This window comes from Lipotes vexillifer, unplaced genomic scaffold (assembly GCF_000442215.2).
Source record: "Lipotes vexillifer unplaced genomic scaffold, Lipotes_vexillifer_v1.1 scaffold645, whole genome shotgun sequence".
In the NCBI taxonomy this organism is placed as follows: Eukaryota; Metazoa; Chordata; class Mammalia; order Artiodactyla; family Lipotidae; genus Lipotes; species Lipotes vexillifer.
The window spans coordinates 2,959,689-2,973,338 of NW_006777439.1; the positions used below are offsets into that span (position 1 = coordinate 2,959,689).

Below are 13,650 nucleotides of genomic sequence, written 5' to 3' on the forward strand. Positions count from 1 at the left end.
CCGGGCGAGCGAGCAGGCGGGCGGCGGCCACATTGACATTGATCCGCTGCCGCGTTACGAAATGGCGCATTGGCACGCAATGGCCGCCGCCTGGCTCCGACGCCGGGAGAGAGAGCGTGGGATTGGAAGGAAGAGGGAGGAGGCGGCCCAGCAGAGAATGCCGCAAACGGCCTCGAAGCTTGGGGCCTAGTGCTTTCAGTGATGTTCTCCCAACGCGTTTCCAGGCCTTACAGATCGCTAAGGAGAATTTTACGTCCCGTTCTGTTCCTCGCAGCACTCGGTTGAAAATAATTTTTTTTCAAATTTCGCTGTTTTAAAGTACTTCTTGATGTGCCGTTTTTGCTAAAGTCCTTACTTAGCTTCGTTCCATGTGGGTGAAGTGCCCCATCTCATAATTAGAGTGTGGATGTAAAATAGGAAGTTGAAATTTTTTCACCTTCGTTTTTCCTATTCTGATGGGTCGGCTCAGGTTGTACTTTCTTGTAATTTTGTTTCAGAGGACTGCAACCAGAGTCGAATTTCTCATTTGTTTGGGATAATTTCATGTGGGTTATTGTTTCTTTCACTCAACTTTGTGTATTGTTAATTAGATGTATTTAACCGGGACTTGAAAAGATGAGGCTAAGTGAATAAATGCTTTAGGCTATTAATTATTTAACATTTTTTCGTGACATGTGACAGTCTCTTCATATTAAATGCCTTAACGTCTCTACTTTTAGAAGACACAGGAAGATCTTAGAATGTAAATGTGAGTGCCTCTATTTAAGGACTTTGGATGAAAGTTGTCTTAATGCATATATGTATTAAGTGGTAGTTATGTGATTTGTTAAAGAACTAGTTAAATTGTAAAACAATTCAGGCCATATCTTAACTTTTTTTTTAAATCTCAGTTTCTTTTTTACTGTGTTCCTTTCTTGTCAGACAGTATACCTAACGTAAGTCCAAACTGCCCTTTTTGTGACCCAGTAAAATGTTGGTTCTGACATTTTTGGCATGTGGTATAAATGCAAATAGAAAATTTTTACGTGGCTGTTTTTTTCCATAGTTTTTTTGGGGGGGAATGCTGGTTTAGCCTTTCATTGAGAAACACTTATTTTCACCTTTTTATTTGCTTGAAAGTGGTGAATTTCTCCATTCTTAAGTTGTAGTTCACAGTCTTGTGGTTTATAATTATATGCTTTTGGGGCTGTAGACTCAGGAGGGAAGACGAGAGAAGAAATGCCATAGATGAAACACTGCATTTACAACACTGCTGGTTTCTTAGAAACTGGTTTCTCAGTAGCCACTTATAAAATAATCTGTCCCCAGACACTTGTAGTTGTAGCTCAAAATTTCGGGACTTTTGATTCTGGAATTCTCTTGGGCTTCAATTTAATTTTTAAGTGATGTTGGCATTTCAAAGTCTGGTTATAGGTTTTCTTGGTCCCTTTAATCAGTTGATGTGTGTGATCCTACTCCAGTTTTTGAACTGGAGAAAGTGTTAATGGTACAGGAATTTGATGTTGAAAGTTTATTTGTAGGAGATTAAAAGGTTTGTGCATCTTTGCATTTACCTACTAAACGAAATAATCAAAATATATTGGTTTGTTTCCTCAGGGCCATGATCCAAAGGAACCAGAACAGTTGAGAAAACTGTTTATTGGTGGTCTGAGCTTTGAAACTACAGATGATAGCTTAAGAGAACATTTTGAGAAATGGGGCACACTTACAGATTGTGTGGTAAGTTATTAAGGGAACAAAAGATTCTTGAAAGAGGGCAGAGGACCTGTGGAGGTGTGTTTCAGTGCTTTACAATTTTTGTTTTGTAGGTGATGAGAGACCCCCAAACAAAACGTTCCAGGGGCTTTGGTTTTGTTACTTACTCTTGTGTTGAAGAGGTGGATGCAGCAATGTGTGCTCGACCACACAAGGTTGATGGGCGTGTAGTGGAACCAAAGAGAGCTGTTTCTAGAGAGGTATTTTAATAATACCATGTTGTGTGACATGTGAAATTGTTGCAAAATTTTTGAGAGTTTTTTTTTAACTTACATATTTTTTATTTGTAGGATTCTGTAAAGCCTGGTGCCCATCTAACAGTGAAGAAAATTTTTGTTGGTGGTATTAAAGAAGATACAGAAGAATATAATTTGAGAGACTACTTTGAAAAGTATGGCAAGATTGAAACCATAGAAGTTATGGAAGACAGGCAGAGTGGAAAAAAGAGAGGATTTGCTTTTGTAACTTTTGATGATCATGATACAGTTGATAAAATTGTTGGTAAGTAGCAGTTTCTCAGAACTTGAATGAGAAAGCAGAAATGGCTTCTTAGCTCTCTACTAAACTTGCTAAATCGCTTATAACTTTTGTATTGTGCGCAATAATAGCATATAAAGTGTATGGTTTAGTTTTCATGAAGTGACTATACGTGTGTAACCAGCATCTGGATCAAGAAATAAATGTTACTAACATTCCAGAACACTCCCTTATCACCACTCAAAGTCACTACCTTTTTGATGATGTTTTAATAAGTTATATAGTGATAAAGGATATCATTTATGTGTGCTTTTCCAAACATCAAATAACTTTTGTTTGTTTGTTTGATTAAACAAAATTTAGTTCAGAAATACCACACTATTAATGGGCATAATTGTGAAGTGAAAAAGGCCCTTTCTAAACAAGAAATGCAATCTGCTGGATCACAAAGAGGTGAGTAGTACCATATATACATACAAAATAGAGATGAGTAATGTTTGTAAGGTTCTTAAAGAACTTTCCTGCCTGTGTTGAAGGTCGTGGAGGTGGATCTGGCAACTTTATGGGTCGTGGAGGAAACTTTGGAGGTGGTGGAGGTAACTTTGGCCGTGGTGGAAACTTTGGTGGAAGAGGTAGGACAGTTACCTTATTTCTAAGAACATGTCTACCTAAGTGTTATTGGTAAATTGAATATATTCATTTAATTCACACTTCGCTTTTTTTCAGGAGGCTATGGTGGTGGAGGTGGTGGCAGCAGAGGTAGTTATGGAGGAGGTGATGGTGGATATAATGGATTTGGAGGCGACGGTACGTTTTTTTAATGTTTGATATTTTGATTTTGTTTCTGTACTTTATTAAGAATGAAAGTGTTTGTTTACATTTTCCTAATTTAAAACTTATGTGGCTTGACCATTAAAGTATGCTTTTAAACTAATATCATGGAAAACTAGACCTTAAAGCCCTAAAGATTTAACATTACCTAGTTCTTTTTAGCTGATAAGATTTATTGTACTAGCAGTTGAGGTGGAATTATAGGTCTCAGAGGAGACTGTTCACTATTTTCCTTAGTGAGATTTTTAAAAATTGAGGCAATTTTTTAATATCAAAAGGTTTAAGCATTCATCTTAATTGTTCCTAGCTCAGATTCTTGCTGTTCTAATAGCCAGGTATTACCAGGCTTTAGAGTGTTAAATCAATTTATTGACCTCTTTTCTGGGGGCTTAAAAGTACGGTAAACTAGCATTCAGTAACTTGACCCTCTGTACATTTATATTTTTGTCTGACAACCCAATTTGTTGTTCTAGGTGGTAACTATGGCGGTGGTCCTGGTTACAGTAGTAGAGGAGGCTATGGTGGTGGTGGACCAGGATATGGAAACCAAGGTGGTGGATATGGTGGCGGTGGTGGAGGATATGATGGTTACAATGAAGGAGGAAATTTTGGAGGTGGTAGGCTTTCACTTGTTTTGAATATTCAATAGTTTTTATAGTTTCTTACAGGTGTTTAAAAACATGTTAAAACAGCATTTGGTCAAATTTGATGTTTTATAATAGAAAATACTCAAATGGTGGGAAATTAAACTGTTCTTATTTTGCTGGCAATTTAGTAAATTGGCAAAGTGTATTCATCTCTTATTTTTATATTGAAATGGACATTTATCAGTAATGTTTGTTGCCTGAATTTTAGTTTACTCTAGGTACTTTTAAGCTGGGCAGATGGGAACTGTAAATTGAATGTGCAGACACGTTGAAATGAATTAGGTGTCATCTGGAGGCTAGGTGACAAAAATACTTTGAGTCTTAATATGTCAGGTGTGTTGGCAGACTCTTAAGCAGGTCTGCATCATTATTCCACGATGCTATAAAGAACTTTGTTATGAATGCACTGAGTTTTGTTGAACTGTATTGATGTGTCAACAACAGGTTTTTCTTAATAGTCAACTTGAAATGCTTTTTTGTCATTGATTTAAAAGTTACACGGTATCAGAAATACGGTGAATCAAACACAATCTTGATGCTATTTAGTGGTATGAAGGAGAGAATGTGCTAGGGTGTAACATCTAATATAAAAATACAGTAGCTGTCTAAATACATAGTCTTTTGAGCCATCTTTCACTCTTTGTTTTTCCTCTCCTGCCTATGTTTGAGTCTTGCTAGTGGGCCTCTATAGTGAAAAGAGTTTGGTAGCTCTGTAAAATCTCTTTTCAAAGCGTTGTGTGTAAGTGTCAGAGCACATGCTGCCACGATTGTCAAAAGATGACGAGTACATATATTAAAAAAGGAAAATAATTGTGTAGGTCAGCCACAAATAAAACCTTTGTAATTTCAGGTAACTATGGTGGTGGTGGGAGCTATAATGATTTTGGAAATTATAGTGGACAACAGCAATCAAATTATGGACCCATGAAGGGGGGCAGTTTTGGTGGAAGAAGCTCGGGAAGTCCCTATGGTGGTAAATAATTTTTTTTTCCTATCAAAATTTTTCATAGGCTTTTAAATTAAAAACTCATGTGTTTCTTTAAAATCTTTGTATGTTTCCAGGTGGTTATGGATCTGGTGGTGGAAGTGGTGGATATGGTAGCAGAAGGTTCTAAAAACTCAGAAGAAAAGGGTAGGTATCTTTAAATTTTTATCATGATGATAAAGAATATGTGGAACTGTTCACTGAGTGTAATAATTTTTTTATCCTGTATTATTCAACAGGCTACAGTTCTTAGCAGGAGAGAGAGCGAGGAGTTGTCAGGAAAGCTGCAGGTTACTTTGAGACAGTCGTCCCAAATGCATTAGAGGAACTGTAAAAAATCTGCCACAGAAGGAACGATGATCCATAGTCAGAAAAGTTACTGCAGCTTAAACAGGAAACCCTTCTTGTTCAGGACTGTCATAGCCACAGTTTTGCAAAAAGTGCAGCTATTGATTAATGCAATGTAGTGTCAATTAGATGTACATTCCTGAGGTCTTTTATCTGTTGTAGCTTTGTCTTTTTCTTTTTCTTTTCATTACATCAGGTATATTGCCCTGTAAATTGTGGTAGTGGTACCAGGAATAAAAAATTAAGGAATTTTTAACTTTTCAATATTTGTGTAGTTCAGTTTTTCTACATTTTAGTACAGAAACTTTAACAAAATGCAGTTTTGAAGGTGTTTCCTTGTGAGTTAACAAGTAAAGAAGATCATTGTTAATTACTATTTTGTATGAATTTTGCTAAAGTTAACTGTAAAGAAACACCTGCTGACTTGCAGTTTAAGGGGATCTATTCTCCCCATTTCCAAACCATGAAATGAATGGGCTCTGACATGTGGAGAGAATAGATATTTGTATGTTTGCAATGTGTGTTTTAGATAATAGAATTGGGTATTTAAATTAGCATATTTGTGAATTTAATAGCATTAAGATTTACTTCAAATGAAAAATCTCAAAATTCCTATTTGGTTTTTGTGCATTTTCTTTCAAAATGTAATCATATGATTTTAGTGTATTAGCTTTGCTGAGAGTCCTAGCTGTGTTTAGAACATCTCCATTCTACATTCACCTTGGTCACATGTGAACTGCTGCCATAGTTTTATTTGGGTGTAAAGAATGTCTCCTGCCCTCTGTTTAAATTCTGGAAAGGGATAGTGAATGTTTTCCGTTTCCTCCTACCTTAAGAAACATTCTTAAAATCTTCAAAATACAGGACCACTAAGCCTGCTCTATCTGAGCGAATTAGTGGCTACCTTTTTTTTTCCTTTTTAAAGCACAAGAGGCCCATAAATCTTCAGTTATTTTCCTTGGTTTAATATATATTTTTTTGATACAAGCTCTCAGAGCAAGAGAATAAAAATCATGCATTGTTGAACCCTTAACTGGCTGGCATGCTTTCCTGTTTGTACCCTCTGCATTTTACTGGATGAAACCAAGGATAGTCTAGATATAATCATCCCAAGTGATTACTGCAGTAGAAGTGTAGCACAGTTGCTTAGTACAAACAAGCTTTTCACTTCCTCAAGACCTGAATTCAAATTTGGATAGTCAGTTTGTACTCACTAAAAATCCCAAAGAACACACTGTTATTTCCATGTGTATGCTTGAATCTAAATCATGTTGGTATGAGTTTACAATTTGTTTGGAAGACCCTGGTTGAGAAGAGTCTTCAATAACAAGGTCATATATATATATAAACCAATGTCTACTGTTTTGCGCCAGCTAGTGCTTAAAATTTCATTCGAGCCCTCAGTATGTGCCCTGCTGTTATTTCTTCGGTAGTTGAACGTTAAATCTGAGATTTCTTATTTTTGTTTTAAGAAGTACTAAGCAAAACAAGCAATAAAAGGGGGGATGGGGCGTGCTAGTGTTTGAATATGCTCTCGTTGCTCTAATTTTGTGCCTCTGTGCATTAATATTTGGATGCATGCAATGCCAGCATGGAAATCGGTCTTCACAGACACTGCAGTTTTCCAGAAAACACTCACAAACCAATAAATGTAACAGACAACATTCCATTTGTTAATGGACATATGTGAATAAGCAGTGTAGAAAATAGGCTAATTATTAGAAAATGGTTAAGTCTTTAACAACTTCAAGTGTTGGTTATATAAATGGACACTGTCAATGTTCATAACTTAAACCTGGGTACCTGGTCAAAATAATGCTTGGGAAACATTTTATTAAAATTAAGCTAAATTGCCTCAAGTTCTTTTATTCATATAATAAAGGTTGAAGGAATGGGGGAGATTAACATTTCCTGTTTCTATGTTTGTGAAATTGTTTGACACAACCTTGACAGTATCCTTTAATGGCATATGAGGTTAATTTGTACTGTTAACAAACTTTCTGTGTTCTGGAACTAGTTTAATAGTGAAAATATTGTCAGTAAGTTGATGTTTGCAACCTATAAGCAGGTGAAATCTGTGTATGTGACCTGTTTATAAGTTGTATTAGCTTAGTTCTTGTGAACAGTGTGGAAAAGTTAAGCCATGAGGAGAGCGATTTAACCAGCTTTAAAGGACCTAAGATGTGCTTTTTAAGCACAGTGTGGATCAAAGGAGACTCACTAAGACAGGACTTCAGCAGCCTTTTGAGTATGGACAAGTCAGCATAAATAAAGAATGACAAGGCAGCAGCAAGAGCTTCAACTACAGAGAAGTGAAGGCATAAGATACTATGGTGATAGTGAGCAACTTTCCAAAAGCTAGTTAAATCTGCTTATTACAACTGAAATATCGAAGAAAGTCTAGCAGGAAGGAGCTCTTCGCCTTTTGGAACACCAATGAGAGATAGTTGGCCACAGTCACTAGGTCTAGCATTTAGACCTGCAAGGAAGGGCAATAAGCATTAGGTAAGGCTTGAATTTGAATTTTTTCACTAATTAAAGAGTAATTTTTTGTAAAGCAAGGTAAGAGTAATTTTTTTGATTTGCAGGTTGAATGAGAACCCTACTTGCCTAAATGAGGAATGTCTTTCCTACCATCTTAAATACGAAGGTTTCTGGCTGGGTAAGGTTTGTAGCTTACACTAAAGCCTGATGACACCATTTGTTTCCCTGTAAATTTATATTACATATTTTAAAACTATTAGATACATTGGCAAAATTGTTCAGCTGAAAAGTTTATCTTGGAACCACATCGAACACATTTTAAACAGTTTTAAAATTTTCCCTGCAGTAACCATGAGTGTTCATCTTGAGTCAGATATATACAATTCATTGTTGGTGTCTTTAGGATAAAGTCAATTTTTGACAAGAGAAAGAGTGACCAGGTTTTTTTAAAGAATTTTTATAATCATGACATGTAACAGAAGCATTACGCTTCAGTCCTCATTCTAGAGAAAAAATCTTGGAATGAAATTTCAAAACTGTCAGATCATAGATATAAGAATGGTCTTCGTTCAAGTGGCCTCATACATAAATAAGTTCTCTCACATACGACTTCAGGGAATTATTTGGACTAATAGGATAAACTTTTGGTTCTTTTTTAGGTTTCTTTGTGTTTTAATCTGTTAATCAGAGGCAGTGGGGGCCTAATTCCACTAAAGCTCCTTTTTAAGACAACCTTTCCCAAAGAATAGTTAAAATATTACCCAGTTACTACACAAATCAGATGCTGGTGGTTCATAAGGGCTATTATTGCTGCCCCAAAAGGGCTTGTTAAAATTTGAGGTTTGATGCTAATTCACTTTTTAAAAAAATAACACTGGGGGGGACAGGTGGTTAAAATAAAACTAGTTTCTAAATTATAGTAAGTCAAGTTATTTATATACAGGAGCAGTTAGGTTGCCACAGATTTTATTTTCAGAAAATAACTGGTTGGGTCTCTTTCTGTATCTATCTAAATCAGGACTGAATTTCTACACACCACCATAGAATGAAGTGTTGAATAAGGTAAATAGCCTTTTAATGATAATTTTTCTTTACAACATGGTTTTTAATGAAGCATACTTGCTAAGATAGGAAATATTTTCTTTTTTAAAGGCATTGTTCTTTTGCAGTCCATCTCCTTTATGAAATAAAGTGATTTTACTTAAATGTAGTTCCACTGTCATTTCTGAAAAATACGATGCTCTTAAGTCATAACACCAGTAAACGAAGGAAGTTATACAAGGGAGAAATGGTCAAGGCAAAACCTTAACTCATTTTGTCAAAGCAATTCATAGGTTACAGCTTCCCACACTACATTTCTTCTGAAAAAGCTCATTTTACACTCATGTCCTAAAGAACAAAAACTATCTGGTAACAAAGACGGTTTGTTGAGGAACTGAACAGTTGAAATACACTTGGTTTTAAGAGTTCTAATATGTAAGTCACCATTTGAAACATTTCTAATTAAATGCCAGTATCTCTTGGAATTCCAGTAATTGATGTCACAAAGTAGTGAGTAAGCATGCTAATGTGCAGGGGTAATGTAAGGATTGTTAGCCTATATAAATATTCAAGATTACTTTTAAATCTCAATGTTTTACTCTGATTTATAAGACTTAAGAGGTGGTCTGTAATGGATTCAAATGTTTCATTTGTAGTATAATGAAATGTTTACAGAAAGAACTTTTTCATTAAAATATTTTTAGAAATGTGTGTGTTGTTTTGTCACTTCACAGTGTTCATGTGACTTAAATGCTGTATAGGTGGACATTGCATACTTTACTAGTAAGTAAACAGGAAACTTGGCATGAGCCTTCACATTATCAGTTGATTTAAAGGATGTAGATTTTATTCAGTGGAAAACATCACATGAGAAGTAGGTGTGGGGAAAAAGCCTATTGCCACTTAAGGATTTAATTCTTAAAGGACAGTACATGAGATACTTGGGTGATTGGTGAGTCTGAACTTTCTTGGGAGAAAAATTGTGGGTAAGGACAATTATGTGAACGGTAATTTGGGGGAATGGTGAAATGAGGGTTCAAAATGTTGGAAGGTACTGCGTTTTTTTTGTTCTTGGAGGTACTTGGTTTCTTAATCTTGAGAAAGGCAATTGAGCATTTTGTGGTGTGAAAGTGGGTCGGGGAAAACTTGAATATAATTTAGTAGTATTAAACTACTGTTATGCAGTTTAACCCAAGTGATAATGTGTCAGAGTTTGACAAATTGAGGGAATTCCTTGGCAGTCCAGTGGTTAGGATTCCATGCTTCCACTTAAGGGAGCCCCGGTTCAATCCCTAGTTGGGGAACTAAGATATTTTGGGCAGCACACCCCCCCCAAAAAAAATTTGACAAATTTGTGAGGTATGGTTTTGATGTGATTTTTTTCTTTTTAATTTTCATACCACACTTATTTGGGTTCATAGCATTGATAGCTGTTAACATGTGAAATGCTTTGTGAATTGAAGCCATGTGAGGATTTTAGGATTTTGACACATTTTGCTTGTATTCTGTGTAGCTGTAAGTGCCTTATAATTCCAGTTTAATGCTTGAGTTGTAAAATAACGTTTATCTTTATTTTCTCAGAGTGAAAATACATTAAATGAAACTGCAAAATGTTCAGGCAACAAGATAAATTTGGAATCTCCTGTGTACTCATTACAAACTGCAATTAAAAATTTTTTTGAGGATTAGTGTTTTGCAAAAGCAGGGTCCTGTAAATACATTAGGTTAATTAAACTTGGAACTGAATAAAAAGTACCAAGGGTTGGGGGGAGAGTAAGGTAATAGGTAATATATGCCATTTTTGCTTAATATATTTTCAATCAGGTAATGGCAAGAGTGCGTTAAACTGAATTCACCTGGTAGAAGTTAAGTGGTCATGGTACGAAAGCAAGGAAATAATGGATTTACCTGTATGTACTATTTTACTTCTGAAACTTACTGGTTATTAATGTGGATAATGTTATGTATAAGGAAGTGGACAGCTTAATGAGAAATGGTTAAATTTCACTACATCCATGTGTATAGCCATTACAATTAATAAGGGTTTATCACAAAGATGAAAAATTGTATCAGATATCAACTATCTGAAAATTAGAATACACGGAATTTTCATTTTTAAAAATACATTGTATTAGTCTATTCCACCAACAGAAATGTTGAGTAAACTGCATCAAAAGAACTGATAGGTTATTTGGATTTAATCTCAGTTTTCTACTCAATATCCTTATTTAGTAGGTATCAGAAAAATGCAATCAGGATTTTGTTTGATTCTGAGATACCAGATTTTGCCTATCGGGAAAAATTTTAAGTTCAGAACTAACACGGTGGTTTGTGACCTTGATCAGGTTGTCTGGGGTTTCCTTTTTTATGCCATGCTCCCCTTGGCAGTTTGGTGATGGTAGCAGACCTAGAATTTTTTTTTTTTTTGGTAGAATTTTTTTTTTATATGCGTTAAATATGTTACTTTTAAGGTAGTTAACCAAAAATCAGGTTTGATTCGGTAATATGTACTCTTAAGTATCAGGTAAGGCTAGTGGTGGGTCTGACTTCTAACTTTGAAGTTGTGATGGTTAAGTGCTATTTTGAGATGCTTGGCAACAGTAATCTGATATTACCTGCTCTCGGTAAGTGTGAAGGTTGTTAAATGGGATAATGCGTTTAACGAGCTTAAGCTGGCTCTTGGTCCATGGTCCCTAAAGATAGTATTCTTGGTAATAATCATGAGTACTGTTTTTAAGAATGTGCTGAAGCGATGCCTAAATTTTAAAGGGTGACAATGCCAATGGGAGGTTTTTTCCTCCACATAGGATTAAAGTTCTTTAATTTTTTTCCAGTTCTCAAAAAGTGTTAAAAAGCTGGAATTGGCCTGATAAATATCTTTAAAGTAAAAGAGAATATTTTGTATATGTTCTGAGACTTCGAAGAATGGGTATGGAAGTATTATAAGGTACATTTGAGCAGCTACTCCACAGACTTCAAGAAAATCTCAGCAAGAATTTTATATAACAAATGCAGTGTCATGCGGTTAAGATTTCTAATAGGGTGTACCTCAATGTAAAAGGCATAGGCACACATTTTAAAATTAGGAACTGTGTTCAAGTAAGGTTTAACAGTTGGATAGCCAGGTTTAATCTGAGGAGTCAGATAATCTATTTCATCGTCAAGAGGTGAAATCTTATAGTCATGGGTCAGGATTTGTTAGATTTTAAAATTTTAGTTCTATGTAATGCAGCATGTATAGTACTTCAGAGTAATTTTTAGGCACTGAAAGGTTGTGGTTATCTTCAGCTTGCAAGGTTCTGAAGTTTGACTAACGAATGCGTGAGTGAAGGCATCTGCTTTCATGATAGTAGAAATCTGGTCTGCCTAGGTGTTCTTCCCCCTTGTGTGGGGGGGGGAGTAGATAGTAGTAGGTGCAAGTTAACTCCACGTGCTCCAGATGGGGGCTACTGTTAACAGATTGCCATCACTCCCACCCATAATTTTAAGGGCACTTTATTCGAGATGAGATTTTTGTCTTCTGAGGTTGGAAAAGTGATGTCTCTTCCAGGGATCTCTAAAACACCATTATGGGAAGGAATTCTTGACCACACAGGACAGACCACAGAATCTCCACATTTGAATGCCTAGATAGTCCTCGAAGTTTTCAACCCTGAACTTTCCAGTCGGCTGAGTCAAATTCTTACTAAGCTGGTTTGACTTTAGTATTCTTTCACTTGCAACTAAAAAAGTCGTGCTAGTAAAAGGCTGAAAAAAATCTCATTTATAGAGTGCTTACTGTTAGCTAGGGTCAGTACTTCTTGTGGAGTAATTCACTGCATACTTATCCCTGCTTTACAGATGAAGCAGCCTCGGTGCTTTGCCTCACTGGAGGTCATTCTTGGAAAATGGTAGCAGCCCAGGCAGTCTGGCTCTAGGGCCCGTGGACCTGTACACTATATTGTCCTAATGGATTGATAGGACTTTTGGTGAATAACCTGCACATAGTGCTTATTTTAAACATGCTGAGCCCTCAGATGACTTCCATTTACCCACTTCAAAAAGAAACCAAGCAAGACATGAATGAGATATCTGACCAGATGAAGAAAATGACCAGTGCTGTGAATGGTTTCTTGGGTGGCCTGCAGAGTCTCAAAATTTTGAGGGGCCTTGCTATTTTACCTGCTGTTTACATGTTTAATCACTGGATATGTCCCAAAGTGAACTGGTTTTCCCACCTAAACCTTCTAGCCACAGTATTAACCATCTCTGGGCAACTCAGTTCTTTCAGATGTTCAAGTCTACCTTCATCCTGCATCCATTGTATTGGAAAATCCTTTTAGTTCCTCCTTTGAAACATGCAGAATCCAGTGCCTTCTCACTACTGCTATCACTCTAAACCAAGACACCATACTCCATGTGAATATTTCAGAGCCTCCCCAATGGTCTCCTACCTTTACCCTTTAGACTACTGCCAACACACAAGGCAAGAGGAAACTTTTAACTCAGATGTTACCCTTAACACTGCCAGTAGTTCTCCACAAGGTAAAAGCAAAGGTTATGAAGGCTTAACAAGGATCTGTGCCATGTGCCTTTTTATTGACCCACCCTTTTTCTCTCCCTCTGTGTTCAGCCATATAGTTTTCTCAAACACGCCTCAGAGCCTTCCAACTTCCTGTGTCTGTAATACTGTTAGTAGGATGGTTCTCCCACACCTTCAAATGTATGGCATATACCTTGATAGTAAAAGAACTGGTGTTTTCATGTCAAAGTATATAGAGCATTTTTTTTAGTTGAGATATACTTGCTGCTGAAATTTTTTTGTGTGTGGTATGCAGGCCTCTCACCGTTGTGGCCTGTCCCATTGCGGAGAACAGGCTTCGGACACGCAAGCTCAGCAGCCATGGCCCACGGGCCCAGCCGCTCCGCGGCACGCGGGATCTTCCCAGACCAGGGCACGAACCCGTGTCCCCTGCATCGGCAGGCGGACTCGCAACCGCTGCGCCACCAGGGAAGCCCGAGAAAATCTTTTTGATACACTTATTTCCCTGTATCTCCCGTACCAATTTAGTGTAGTGCTTTCCATATTACTGTCATGAAAGA

At 36.7% G+C, this 13,650-nt stretch overlaps 1 protein-coding gene across 1 annotated transcript in view; it reads left to right on the top strand.

The window, feature by feature from the left end:
• Window positions 1–4,854, top strand: part of HNRNPA3 (heterogeneous nuclear ribonucleoprotein A3) — a 9,590-nt gene extending 4,736 nt beyond the window's left edge. Inside the window, exons 2-10 of the mRNA XM_007451095.1 lie at window positions 1,597–1,719; window positions 1,809–1,955; window positions 2,046–2,256; window positions 2,596–2,685; window positions 2,769–2,864; window positions 2,959–3,039; window positions 3,537–3,680; window positions 4,561–4,683; window positions 4,773–4,854. Of these exons, the coding sequence (XP_007451157.1) occupies window positions 1,597–1,719; window positions 1,809–1,955; window positions 2,046–2,256; window positions 2,596–2,685; window positions 2,769–2,864; window positions 2,959–3,039; window positions 3,537–3,680; window positions 4,561–4,683; window positions 4,773–4,825 (1,068 nt within the window). The 3' untranslated portion in view covers window positions 4,826–4,854. The remainder of the gene's footprint in view (window positions 1–1,596; window positions 1,720–1,808; window positions 1,956–2,045; window positions 2,257–2,595; window positions 2,686–2,768; window positions 2,865–2,958; window positions 3,040–3,536; window positions 3,681–4,560; window positions 4,684–4,772) is intronic.
• The last annotated feature ends 8,796 nt before the right edge of the window (window positions 4,855–13,650 follow it).